Source organism: Chanodichthys erythropterus, chromosome 10 (assembly GCF_024489055.1).
Source record: "Chanodichthys erythropterus isolate Z2021 chromosome 10, ASM2448905v1, whole genome shotgun sequence".
In the NCBI taxonomy this organism is placed as follows: Eukaryota; Metazoa; Chordata; class Actinopteri; order Cypriniformes; family Xenocyprididae; genus Chanodichthys; species Chanodichthys erythropterus.
Genome location: NC_090230.1, coordinates 7,512,696 through 7,526,576, shown reverse-complemented (window position 1 = coordinate 7,526,576; position 13,881 = coordinate 7,512,696). Strand labels below are relative to the sequence as shown.

At 36.6% G+C, this 13,881-nt stretch overlaps 1 protein-coding gene across 1 annotated transcript; it reads right to left on the bottom strand.

The window, feature by feature from the left end:
• Window positions 1-1,345: 1,345 nt before the first annotated feature.
• On the bottom strand, window positions 1,346-10,768 carry zmp:0000000606 (interferon-induced very large GTPase 1). The gene is made up of 6 exons (XM_067398531.1): window positions 10,744-10,768; window positions 10,316-10,403; window positions 9,595-10,206; window positions 8,679-8,680; window positions 6,434-6,495; window positions 1,346-6,020 (listed from the first exon to the last, which is right to left on the bottom strand). The coding sequence occupies exons 1-6, from the start codon at window positions 10,744-10,746 to the stop codon at window positions 1,346-1,348; spliced, it is 5,442 nt and encodes a 1,813-aa protein (XP_067254632.1). The 5' UTR covers window positions 10,747-10,768.
• Window positions 10,769-13,881: the final 3,113 nt, after the last annotated feature.

Sequence of the window (13,881 nt, the reverse complement as noted above, 5' to 3'; positions counted from 1 at the left end):
AGAGGCTTCAATTATAGGATATTTTCACATGATCTGAAGTTCTTACCAATGTTTGCGATTAAAAACAATTATTGAAATCATTTTGAAATTAATTTTTCCAAGCTTGATGTGTTTTCTGACAAAGTGCAACTTAAAAATTTAAAGAATTTTAAATTTATTTAAAAAATAAAATAAAAAATACTATTAACCTTCGTATCCTGCAGTTGCTCTGCTGTCCTCTAGAGGCGGTAAATGGTAGTTTTCCACTGAATTTCGCCAAGATACACTGGATATTTCTGGTTTCACCACTGGATGGCAGCTGTTACTCATTTTTTTTTTTTTCTTTATGTAGCTAATTGTCTGTTCACTGAAAACATCATACTTTCATATGCACGTGTTCTTCATTTGCTTAGGATCAAACCCAGAGTTGACTTTTATAATGTTTATAGTGAATGTTGAGACCCTTGAACCCAATCTAAACTGGGTTGTATTTGCATCTGTCTTTGTTTCAGAGCTGCAGTATCATTCATCTGAACTTCTGGAGAAACACAATTCATTTTAATCATGGAAAAGGCCGCTTCAAAAGGCCTTTATTAACCCTCTTGAGACATTATGGATTACTTTTTATGGATGGGTGCATTTTTTCTGTCTTCAGAAGTTGGCCTATCATTCACAACCATTATAAACCTTGTAGGACTAAGGATATTTTAAAATATATCTCGGATTGTGTTCGTCTGAAAGAACATTGTCATATAAACCTAGGATGGCTTGAGGGTGAGTAAATCATGGGATAATTTTCATTTTTGGGTGAACTATCCCTTTAAATTACATCTTTATTAGTCTTTGTATAAACACTCTGTGTTTATGTGTCTTTTTGAGTGAAAAACACAAGTCCCACTTCATTTTACAAAGGCAATTTATTTATGACTGCTGCACAATAAACATCATTAGCATTTATCTGCTTGTTATCACACATAAACTGAATGCCAGTCCATGCAGGTCAGACCGAATGCTGCTCCGCGGGACCACGGCACACTGGAAGCAGAAAACCGCATGATGAACATTCCCATATTCTGAATATTATGTTATAGTATTTTGAGTATTATAACATAATATTACATCCACATATATTTTATTCATTCATAAAATACAATATTTGTAATCTCTTAAAAATTAACAAACATTAATCTTTACAGTTTCATCTTTGTTATTAATGGAAACATTACTTTATGATCTAATTTATCCTGAATGTATCATTATTGAATGTTATAGGAATAATAATAATAAAAAAAAATTCCTCCAAAATTTCAGAAACTCAACTGTGGTCTATGAATTAGACCTACACGTGACTCATTTTCGTCTGTCATTAGATGTATTCATCCAAACTCTCGATAGCTTGCTCTTTTGTGTATTGTCTCCATCCATACGAAATGTCATCCCACCTGTGGAATGTTTTCTCAAAGTAATCTTCCAGATCTTTCTGAAATCTACACACAAACCACTTCCAGTACGGCAGCTCAGAGAAGTCAGGGGTGATGCTCCACTCTGCATAAACATTTCCTGCATTTCTGTATTCTCTGCATGGAATCCACTGACCTGTGTAGAACATTTTACCAGTTCTCACTAATGTTGTGCAAAAATCTGCACTGAGACACTCTGTTTCCTCATAACAGCACCCGGTGAGCCCATCCACTCGATGAAAAGGAACAGTGTGGTCTCCGGTATGGTTTTCTAAACTGTTGGTGCAGGTGGCTGAACAGAATGGACACTGAATCCAACAACACTGACAGAGATGATCCATCAGAATCTCATCTGGTCTGTCGTTATGTTCCAGATTTACTGGAAATGTCTTTGTGCTGAATTCATGTTGTATTTCAGATAATACTGAACAAAGTTCTTTGTGTATCACATCTTCTAGGAGATCGAAATCATCAACACCATCATGACTCACTCCACTGAGGTCCTTTACAGAGAATATCAGCACATCTGAGAGTTGCAGTGTGAAGTGATCCAACCACTTCTGAACATCTCCGCTGGTCGTATTGACCCATGTAGTTGCTCTGTGAGCCGCTGCCATGATCTTCTGCTGCAGGAGGTCAATGTTCTCCTTCATCTTGGGCTGAACAATGACTCTGAAGTTATCAGTGATATACCGATTGACTTCATCTTTGATGAAACTCTTTAAGTGATCTCTGGGACTATTAAAGTATGTAAGGTATTTGTCAAAATCCTCCTGTTCTGCCAGTGTTTTGAGGATGTGTTTCTCTAGTTTAGATCTGTTTCCATTTAGCGATTCACAATTTGTCTTAATTTCGTCTGTCATATTTCTAGCAGTATCTTTGTGGACACTCTTTTGAATGGGCTCTTTCAGTTTCTGACAGATAATCCCACCAAAAATGGCAGCTGATGTTGCACCTTGACAATATTTCTGGAAAATACTATAGTACTCTTTGCTCTTCTTTTCAAAGTACAAAACAGGATCGTTGGCTTCCCTGAACTTTCTGTACTGGTCAGTAATTACTTGGTTTTCTTTCTTACATATGGAAATAACCAAATCTATGTAAAATTCCTTTGTTAACACACAGTCCCTGGAACATTGCTCATAATTTTCTATTCTTTCTTTGATATGATTTGCAAATTCTTGAATGTAGGTGTTGTTGTAGCCCATCTTTGCAATGTTATACGACACAATCATTTTCTCTACTTGTTGAGCAGTGTCATCGACTAAGTTTCTAATTTGGGTCTCAACCTCAAACTTCTGTTTAGCTGATCTGAAGGTAGTTTCACTGGATTTCTTTAACTGTACATAATCTGAATAATGGCGCACAGAGAAAATATCCCTGCTCTTCTGCCAGGCGTTTACAGGGACACTTTTGTAGTTACTGAAGTGTTGTTTCATGTCGTTTAATACATTAATGTTTTTAATTTTAGGAGTTGCTCTGGTAATGTTCTTAACACAGTCTTTCCAAAAGGAATCAAACTCTCTTTTCAGGATTGTTTCATCATTGGCTTTGTCTTTGAGTTTTATTGCAAGTTCTTTGCTCTTTTCAAAGAGAGTATTTTCATGACGTGTCCTCTCAGCATCAATCTTTTTCTTCATATCTCGCTGCTGAAGAATCTCATTTAATTTCCGTGTTGTTTCTCTCACAATGTTTTCCTGAAGCTCATTGATTTTGATATAAAACGATGCTTTCCACTGTATCAATATATCTTTATCTTTGTCTTTGTCAAAGAATTCTGACATAGATTTTTCTACTTCTTCACTTTTTACTTGTAGTTTTCCTTGAAGATCACTTTCTGAAACCTCATTAATTGTTTCATTTCCTATGTTGTTGTGTAGTTTGTTCTCAATTTCCAGCATGGCGCTGCGAAGACTCCAGGACCACTTGCTGTATTCTGTCTCCAGTTTTCTGTATGCTGCGATTTCCAGAGCATTTCTGAAGCTGAACACAAATCGTTCATTCAGTAAAGCCTCCCAGAGATCCTTAATGCGACTTTTCAGTTGTGTCAGTTCTAAGCCATCTGATTTTGAGGCATGGCTAAAAAACATTGTCTTTAGCTCTTGAATGTTTTCACAGTATGATGGGTTTGGTGGTGCCATGGGTGGGCTGCCCTCCCAGAGCTGTGCAAAATACTTCACATCTTTCTGTATATCAAAAGTAATGACATCATTGAAACATTCTGCTACATAGACTTCATCTTTAGCAGCAAGTTTTGTCATGTTATCTAGCGTCTCCTGTAGTCGCCTCCTTCCCTCCATGTTTTTCTCTCCGGCTGTGACTTCTGAAACGTTCTGATGCACAAACATGCAGCTGGGATTCAGTCTGACCTTCTTCATCCTCATGAAAGCCTGAACAACAATCTGAAGAATGTCCTGCAGCTCGGATGGGCTTTCTCCAAAGATATTGATCAATGTCAGATTACCGAGACCAACAACAAAGGTGGCCATTTCATTGTCTTGATGCCTTGTTGACCTTCCAGACAGTTCCAGAGCACGAAGCCCCTCAGTATCAACAACCAGAATATAGTCAAACTTCAGCTGTTCTTTCATCTCCTCTGACACTCTGACCAGCTGCATGAAAGCTCCCCTGGTGCACCTGCCAGCACTGACGGCAAACTGCAGTCCAAACATAGCGTTCAGCATAGTGGATTTCCCAGAGCTCTGAATCCCTAGAACTGACAGCACAAAGACTCTCTGGTCTCCCACTTTCTTGATGAGTTCATGTAGAACAGCAGTAACCCAGACCACAGGAACATGAGCAGCATCTCCATCCATCAGCTCCAGGGGAAATCCAGAGATCATCATGTCGGCAGCAAGACTCGGGAGAGAAGAAAAATGACACGGCAGTCCTTCCTTGTTACTGTTCACTGATTTACATGATTCATAGATCTGACCGATCTCCCTCAGGATGTGCTCCAAACCAAAGGTTGCAGCTTGAAGTTCTTTTGATATCCTATCAAGTTCTGCATGGTCATTGGTCATGTGTTGCTCAGCTCTGCATTTTGACCATTTTTCGTTATACTTGTAATGAAGAGCAGAAAGGTCGGCTGAGGTATATTCATCCAGGAGGATTGCAAGCCATTTCAGAAAAAATATCTTCTCATTTGAAGATTGTGAAATCATTTCTGTAATAAACAACTTCATGAAACTTCCAATATCCAACACATGCTGCTGTGCACGGATTATCTTCATATCTTGTTTCTGGTTTAGCTCCATGTCTACTTCATTTCCCTGAGATCGATGTAGTTCTTTGTTCTTTTCACACCATTGATGCCACAGTTCCCCCTGACAGGGCAGAAATGTTTCTTTGATTTTTGTCAATTCTTTTTCCTCCAGTAAACCCATCAACTGTTGGGCTGCTTTTTTTCCTTTTCTGCAGTCATTGTCATGTTCCTCATCTACTCTGATATCTGAGTATTTGGACACATTTTCAAGTCTAAAAATAGAAGATGATTCTGACGACGAGGTCGAGAGACATTCATTTATAGCTTCTGTGAGTTCCTCAGATACATCTGACTGATTTCTGTTTTTTAGTCCAATTTTGTATTTCCCTGTCCTCATCTCAGTTGCACTATATTCATCCTCAGTAAAAAGAAAAATGAGTGGCTTTCTGTCCTTGTACAGGTTTTGAATTTTTATTGCATTCTTATCATTCTGGTCAAGTCGTGGTAGAATAACAACATTGACTGAAGACATTTCAGTGAGGATCTGCAGCTGTTTCTCATTGGCTCCTGCATCACCGTGGAGGTTACAGAACGCAACACACTGAGTAAATTTATCTGTGTCTTTCCCAGAGGGGCAGTACCAGGCGATCTCCACCACACCATCCATCAGTATTCTGGTTTTGCTGCTGCCAGGGCAGTTCATGTGAAAGAACGTGTTGTGTTTCTCGTTGATTAGATTGTTAATCAGCTGAGATTTGGATGAGGTCAATGAGCCAAACCTGAAAAAGGACACCATATGAGTTTCTGCCTTCCAGATTGGCTGGATTTTACTGATGATTTTATCGTTGGCGTTCTTCATCTTCCAGCTTTTGTTGAGTTGTCTGAATGTCCAGAGAGGAAACTCAATCTCTTGTGTGAATGGATCAGGAACAAGCAGAGGCAGAGCGTATTGACACTGAGACAGTTTAGTCACAATGAGCTGCTTTAGGAAACTATCAGCACAATGAAACAAGGCCATTTGAACATCCATTGGGTGAACAGCAACTCTTCTGTTTGTTTCTTCAGGAAACAAAGATATTTCTCTGAAAACATCGGGATCAACATTGTCTTCAAATAAGTCATTGTTTATTTGTTGTCTATCGTGCTGTGTATCTATAGTTTTAATGTGTCTTGCTCTGTAGTTCATCATCAGTAGTTTTTGTAGGAAAGTCTGAATCAGGTCCTCCTCAGCACAAGACTCATGAGACTCTAATGAATGTTTAGTTAGTTGAAGAACATCTTCAGCTTTTAGTTTAAAGGGAAGCCTTTTATCAAGATAAAGCCTGTGAAATAGATGCTCTGCTTTATCCCCCCTTCTGTTTCCTTTTCGATCCAATCTTGCACCATCTATTGATTGCTTCTCTCCCTGAGAAACATACAGCACAAGGCAGTTAGCTTAAAACAATTTACAATTAACTGAAATAAAGATGAACATTTGGATCTTAGTACAACCAGTAATTGTTGGAAAGAAACCTTCATGCCATCCATGTTCAACTGTGTGCACATGATTAGCTGTCTATGGAAAGCAGTGCACATGACAGATAAAATGTCCAAAAAATGTTTTTTTTTTTTTTTTTTTTAACATTTATCCGTAAATATCTAAATAACTCCAAAACAATAAAAGGTCAAGAGAATCTATGATAAGGAAGGAATGATAATAAGGAACCACTCATTTAAAAAACACTTGGATAAGCTGTATGTCTACATTCGTGGAATTCCTTCGAACTTCCTGCTCCTCTTCTATTTTTACACTAACTTGACACTTACCCCACGTCTCTCTCTTGTCTCGGTTGATGAGGTGTAGTCCATGCTCTTTTCAATAATTGTGGTTTGATCTTGTGACATAACAGAAAAGGTGACAGAAATATTAAAATTTTGTTAAAGCAAATCCGTGCTCTTAAAAGAAACAATGACATTTCCTCTTTTTGTTGAAGACTGATATGACTAAAGTTTTCTTAATCTCATGTAAATAATTTTAGACTTAAAGGTGCCCTAGATTCAAAAATTGAATTTACCTCGGCATAGTTAAATAACAAGAGTTCAGTACATGGAAATGACATACAGTGAGTCTCAAACTCCATTGTTTCCTCCTTCTTATATAAATTTCATTTGTTTAAAAGACCTCAGAAGAACAGGTGAATCAACATAACACCGACTGTTACGTAACAGTCGGGATCATTAATATGTACGCCCCCAATATTTGCATATGCCAGCCCATGATCGAGGCATTACACAAGGGCAGCCAGTATTAACGTCTGGATCTGTGCAGAGCTGAATCATCAGACTATGTAAGCAAGCAAGAACAACAGCGAAAAATGGCAGATGGAGCAATAATAACTGACATGATCCATGATATCATGATATTTTAGTGATATTTGTAAATTGTCTTTCTAAATGTTTAGTTAGCATGTTGCTAATGTACTGTTAAATGTGGTTAAAGTTACCATCGTTTCTTACTGTATTCATGGAAACAAGAGCGGTCGCTATTTTCATTTTTAAACACTTGCTGTCTGTATAATGCATAAACACAACTTCATTCTTTATAAATCTCTCCAACAGTGTAGCATTAGCCGTTAGCCACAAAGCACAGTCTCAAACTCATTCAGAATCAAATGTAAACATCCAAATTAACACTGTACTTACGCGATTAGACATGCTGCATGACGAACACTTTGTAAAGATCCATTTTAAGGGTTATATTAGCTGTTTGAACTTTTTTTTATGTTGTTTAAGGCAAGCACGAGCTCTTGGGGCGTGGAGCACCAGATTTAAAGGGCCACACACCCTGAATCGGCTTATTTCTATTTATGCCCCACAGTGGTGTAGTCCTAAAAAAAATAGTGGTGTACTATTACCCAGAAAAAAAAAAGACTAAAAAACAACATAACTAAAACTAAAAAACAACATAAACATGACAGTAAATGTGTTTTAGTTTGTTGTTTAGTAACATAACTGTAAAGAATTAAAAATGTTAACCAATTTTAGGATGCACTGTATATATTTGTTTTTAATGACAAAATTAAAAACAAATAAATACAGTGCATCCTAAAATTGGTTGACTTTTTTAATGCTTTACAGTTTGACTATTATGTAAACATGCTGCCTTGGAATTATATTCACTGTAAAAAATGATATATCTGAAATTAAAGTTTAATTTTATTCAAAAGGATGTTAAAAAGTCAATTATTCAAAATTTAATTTATTAACATTATAAAAATGTGGCCATGAGTTTCACAAACAAACAAAAACCGTAGTCAGGCTGAATGAAAATTTAAACCACTCTCTGTCGGTAGGTGGAGCTCATGGAACAGCAGAAATAGAGCTGTTTCCCCGGTAACCTCTGTAAACTCAGTTTTATATTATTTATGCACATGTAATCTTATCAGTTTGAAAGAATGTTCTACTTCAGTGTGCCATAATAAGTCAAACATTATCATAGCATTTGTTATGAAAAATAGCAACCTACACATAGCCTATAGAAACAACAGAACATGTCACAGGTGTAATATAAATCTAGTGAAAATATATTCCCTTAATAGATTATAGATTCTACAAGTAAGCCAAATTTACCTATATAAAACGATATAAATTCTAGTAAGGGCGGGTCATGAATAATTTAAAAAGCTCCCTAATAAATGTTGGCGCAAGATGATGTTTGTCCTCTTTTCAGTCTTTTGGTCACGTTTGACTTTCTCTATAGCGTTGTAAAGTGTTTAACTCTCAATAGAATTCAAATGGACCGCACATTTTATCATCAGTGTCGGAATGGAAATTTTATCAAACTTTTGGAGCGTGATAAGATTCAGAGTAGCAGCCTAGTCTATGTTTACTATTCCCGCACCACTAATGCATTATAAACAAGGCTTCAGTTGCGCTGATGGTCTTTTCAGTTCGTACGGGAACTTAGCGCTTATAAAAGCTCCGAATGCATGATGTAGGCTATATGATTAATTAATAGTCTTATTTACTCACCACCATATTTCTTATGCCGTGACCGCTGCAGTGAGAGAAATGCGCTCAATGAACCACTCAAAACACCGACCGGCTTTGATCGGAGTTCTCTCACTGCAGCGCGAACACGCACTGTGAAGCCTGGGTTTTAACCTACTATGAGTGGGAAAAGGTATGACAGAAGTGCTCATACACCAATTACATCAAAGAATCACGAGTTTACACAACAGCACTGGATACACAGTTAAAGGGAGGAAGGTAACAGGACAATATTTTATGGACTTTCGAAGCAAAAAACAAGTGGGTATACGCAAATACTGATCCTTAGAAGTCGTAATACGCAAACAGCCCTGAGCAAAAAGTAAGCATACGGCGTATGCATGCGTATCGCCCCGACTACACCACTGATGCCCCAAAATAGGTAGTTAAAAAAATGAATTAAAAAAAATCTATGGGGTATTTTGAGCTGAAACTTCACAGACACATTCAGGGGACACCTTAGACTTATATTACATCTTTAAAAAAAAAAAGTTCTAGGGCACCTTTAAAAAAATATATTTAACAAAACATAACACTAACATATTTGGGCCTATGATACTGTTCTAGCTTTTTTGAATTCATTATTTTGGTTTCACTATTTTCTGTTAGTTAATTATTTCATTTAAAGTCTTTTGTATGGACTTTTTGTATGGAGCATGGACTTTGAAATTGTGCATTTATACTCTTTTCACAGTGTTAGTCTGGTCAAGTCTGTTCATTTATTTTATTTTGGAAGTTCTTGTTTTGTTTTTGATCGTCTTTGTTTATATTTTACTTCATTAAAAGCTGAATTTAGCTTCAGAATCTTGGCTCGACTGAGTATCTGTTACAAGTGGTAAATCATGAATAGAAGTTTTAGAGTCAGGGGAAAATAAACAGAGTACCAACATAACATCATTGAAACTTAATCGGTGTTCTTACCACTTTGACATGTCCTATCTTGCACGTCTTCTCTCTCTCTTAATGCAGTCTTGTAGATCTCACTAGTGTAGCACTGCTGGTTATTTTCAATAAACAGATGCTCAATCCTGTTCATCAGGTCTCTCATCTCTGACTGGATATTCATGGTTTTGCTGCAAGTATGATATCTTCCACCACATTTCTTCAGCAGCTGCTCCAGAGCATAGTTTTTCTTCAGATCATCTATTATAGAGTCAGACTCTTCCTCATTCTCATAGGTGAAGAGAATAATCACAAACGGAAGAACTCTGTCACCAAATACTCTCTGAAGCCACTCAATACCCATCTTATCAGCATCTGTTAACTGACCCAGTTGCACAACGAAGACGAAGGAGATGATTTCTTTTTCATTCATTAGTAGACCACTGAGCAGATCTAGATCAATTGCAGTCTCATGTAAGCCAATCATGTTGATCACTGAGACACATCGTCCTGACATCTTCATCTGCAAAGAAACGGTCCTGGATATTTCACCATTTTCAATATCTGCTTGTAGTTCTCCAAGTAAAATATTGTCATGTTGCAACTGAACTGCCGCAGAGTTTCCAAATAACACAATGGTCAGATTATGATCTAGAATAAACACAGAAGAATCATTCTCAGATTCATCAATGCACTGCAACATAAGAATTATCATTCAGCAAAGAAAAAAAAAAAAAAAAAAAAAAAATAGTTTTCTTACCCATACTGCTGAATGAAGGATCAACAAAGTCAGTTGAGGTGCAAATTTGGAGATGCTCCTTTATTCTATTTATTTTATTATCCACCGTCTGAGGGATGTATGAGTATCTATCAAGTCATAACTACAGAGACTTCCTGCTTAGTAGATACAAATATAGGTTTAGATCCAGTCTAACAGGATTTGTGGTTTACACAAAACATCTGATGTCTAGTAAATCACATGGCATCTTTTCTAAGAGCACCTGACCAATCATGCATGTTTAAATCCTGTTTGTTAAAAAAGGTGTTGTTAATTGTATTGTTAAAACAATTAGTTATGACATGTTGGTCTTTATTTAATCAGTATGTTTAAATGTTTTATAAAACTTAAATCTAAATCTACAGTCATCATTCAGAACTTTTTTTCACCAAAATGAGATGTTACCACACCATTACTGAGCACAGTGACTAGGACTGCACATCATGCTTCTTTCCTGAGGCCATCCATCGCCTCACTGGATACACCAAAATACTGACTCTTTATTTCCACAGCCTACAGGCACACAGTATCAAAGGCTGCTTTTGTTTTCAATACAAACCGTCTGTGTCATGTAATACTTTGTCATCAACCTATTATTGTGTGCTGAATCCTTGTTATATTAAACCCCTCTGTCCCTTTCTTGGCAAATAAATTGGCTAAAATTTGAAAAACATTTAGGACACTAATAAACTAACAACAAATTGATAAAATGAATGTTATTGAAAGCAGAGTTATAAAGCAATAAAGGAACCTGATTGTCTTCAGGTGTGTCATCTGTCCTGAATCCTAAAAGGCACATGAAAGCTGCTCCTGCGTGTTATATGACATGTCAGAAAGTGAAAATGTACAGCCTGGTCTCATTGTTAATACGTAGTTATTAATACGTAACTTTAAAAGACACAAAACGTACATATTTGTACGTTTTGAATGGTGCTAAAACGTACAAATACTGACGTAATTATGGCACCAAAACGTAAACATACTTACGTTTTTACTGCGAATAAAACGTAAAATATTTACGAATCTTTCATGTCATAAAAATATATGTATAAAATATATATAAATGTTCCCTTTTTAATATTTTTAGATTAATGTAATATCCCTAAACCCCACCCCGAACCTAAACCTACCCATTTTATACATAATGTTAAAAGAATAAATCATAATGGACAGAAATGTGTAGGAAAATTAATTTTAGTAAAAATATGACATTAAAACGATATTTTGAGCCACTTATCCTACACCTACCCCTAAACCTACCCATAACAATTTCTTAAAACTACATACTATTAATAAATGAAAAACAGACAAACAAGCGTAACGTTAATTACAATCATTTATTTTTTGCAAATATGTCAAAAGTGGTACCAAAAGTTAAAGGTACAATTTGTGATATTTTTTTCCGCTAGAGGTCGCTAGAAGCCTATTCAAAACAAAGGCGTAGTTTGATGACGCCAAGTTTTAGAGCGGAAACTTGGGACATGCGGTCTCCATCTGGGGGCGAGGCCAAGATGGCGTCGTGAGAGGACGGTTTTGCTGTGGCTCTAAAAAACGTTGCTCATATCCCGGTCTAATTTCTAATATGTTCATGTTCAGAACTAATTCAAAGGTGATGTTTGTTTTATGAGTTAAATAGCTGCACTTAAGCGTATTTTTTTCTTCTATTTTTTCTTTGCTTTTTTGTTAAGTTCTACAGACGCACCTTTTGCTAGCTAATCACTAGCTTTAATCCACGTGTTTTAGCCACAAACTGCTGTGTTGATTTGAGAATATGGATGAAAAAGAAGAAACGCACTTTGCTATGCACAGCTATGCAAGGAGAACACTGAGCTCTGATATGGATGCCGTTGCTGGACAGTCTGGTGGTTTTGTGCCTTTACCCGATACACCTGAACCCAATCCTGCCAAAAAAAAAGCAAACCGAGTTCTGATAGTCCAGCGGTGAGTGATACTATGCTAATGATATTCATGCAGAGAATGGAGGCCATGCACGAAGAAACTTTGCGCCGAATTCAAGGAGTTGAAAAGACGGTTATTGAGAACTCGAACTCTATTAAACAGATAATCAGCTCCCTCGAATTCCACAGTGAACAGGTGAAGTGTTTGAAAGAAAAAACTGACGAAATGGAAAAGAAAATCGGAAAATTGGAGAAAGAAAACGTCGAACTTCGTGACAAATGTGACGATTTGGATGCTTACAAGAGAAGGTGGAATCTGCGTGTCGCTGGGATTCCGGAGAAATCAGGAGATAACGTGAAGCAGATGATTATCGACCTCTTCAGCCAGGTCTCTCCAAGCATCGCTGCTGATTTGCACCGCGGAGTTGACATCGCTCATCGGCTGGGTCCTCCTCGGTCTGCAGCGGAAAAATCCTCCCGTCGTATAATAGTCCTGTTTTCGTCGCGTTCCCAGCGGGACAAAGTTTGGAAAGACGCCAAAACCTCCGACTTACTCCGAGAGAAGAAGATTAAGGTATTCGAGGATCTTTCGCAAAAAGACAAAGATGCTAGGACTCTTCTGTGGCCGACTGTGGAGAAGGCTAGAAGGGAAGGGAAGAGGGCTGGCTTTCACGGTCCCTTCGCTGTCATTGAGGGTAAAAGACTGACAGCTAAAGATGTAGTCAACAGGCCTAACGTTGTTTAGTGCACTAGTAACGTTTACTCATGAGCAGTTTTTTTCTCTGGGATTAGCTTGCGTTCTGCTTAGGATCTGTTACACTTATATATATATATATATATATATATATATATATATATATATATATATATATATATGTGTGTGTGTATATATATATATATATATATATATATATATATATATATATATATATCTTTTTTTTTTTTTTTACTTATCTTTTTTTTTTTTTTTTTTCCCTTCAAAAAGTAGGAACTGATGCTTAAAGTTAAATTTTTGTTTTCCTAGTAACACATGTTTTAATATCTTAATGGTATTTCATATCAATATCAATAATTCGTTTTATATAGATAAGTTTTGTTATTTTTATTAAAAGGCTGATTAAATATTGGTTTAATTTTACTTATCCCTTTTATTTATTTTTTTACTTTGGGCATTGAAATGGTTACTACTTGAATACAGATGATATACAAATAAGTTGAACGGGTGCACTCTTTTAGTTCACTCAGTCAATTACTTCGTTGTAATTGTTTTTTTGTTTTTTTCCTTATTTGCATTGTTCGTTGTTCATGTCATTGTCATTAATATCTTTTAACGCCAGGGGGCTCAGGGATAGTGTCAAACGGAAAGCTCTTTTTTTGTTCGCTAAAAAACACAAGTCAGATTTTTGTTTCCTTCAGGAGTGTCATTCTACTAAAGATGATTACAAATGGTGGAAATCTCAGTGGGGTAATGATATTTGGAGTTCACATGGCACTGAACACTCTGCTGGGGTTAGTATTTTTGAGAAATACATTTAATGGGGATATATTAGGATCAGATTCAGATAGTTTGGGCCACTTTCATTTATTAGTGATTTCACTTAACCAACAAACAGTAATTCTGGGAAATATATATGGGTACAATACTTATTT

What these genes read in the sequence shown, in the direction of transcription:
- zmp:0000000606 (XM_067398531.1), bottom strand. An exon ending in TCCTTCATTCAGCAGTATGG is followed by an intron (nt 10,207 to 10,315) that starts GTAAGAAAACTA and finishes TGTTTATTCTAG; the next exon opens with ATCATAATCTGACCATTGTG. An exon ending in GGGGTAAGTGTCAAGTTAGT is followed by an intron (nt 6,021 to 6,433) that starts GTAAAAATAGAA and finishes AGATGGTGCAAG; the next exon opens with ATTGGATCGAAAAGGAAACA.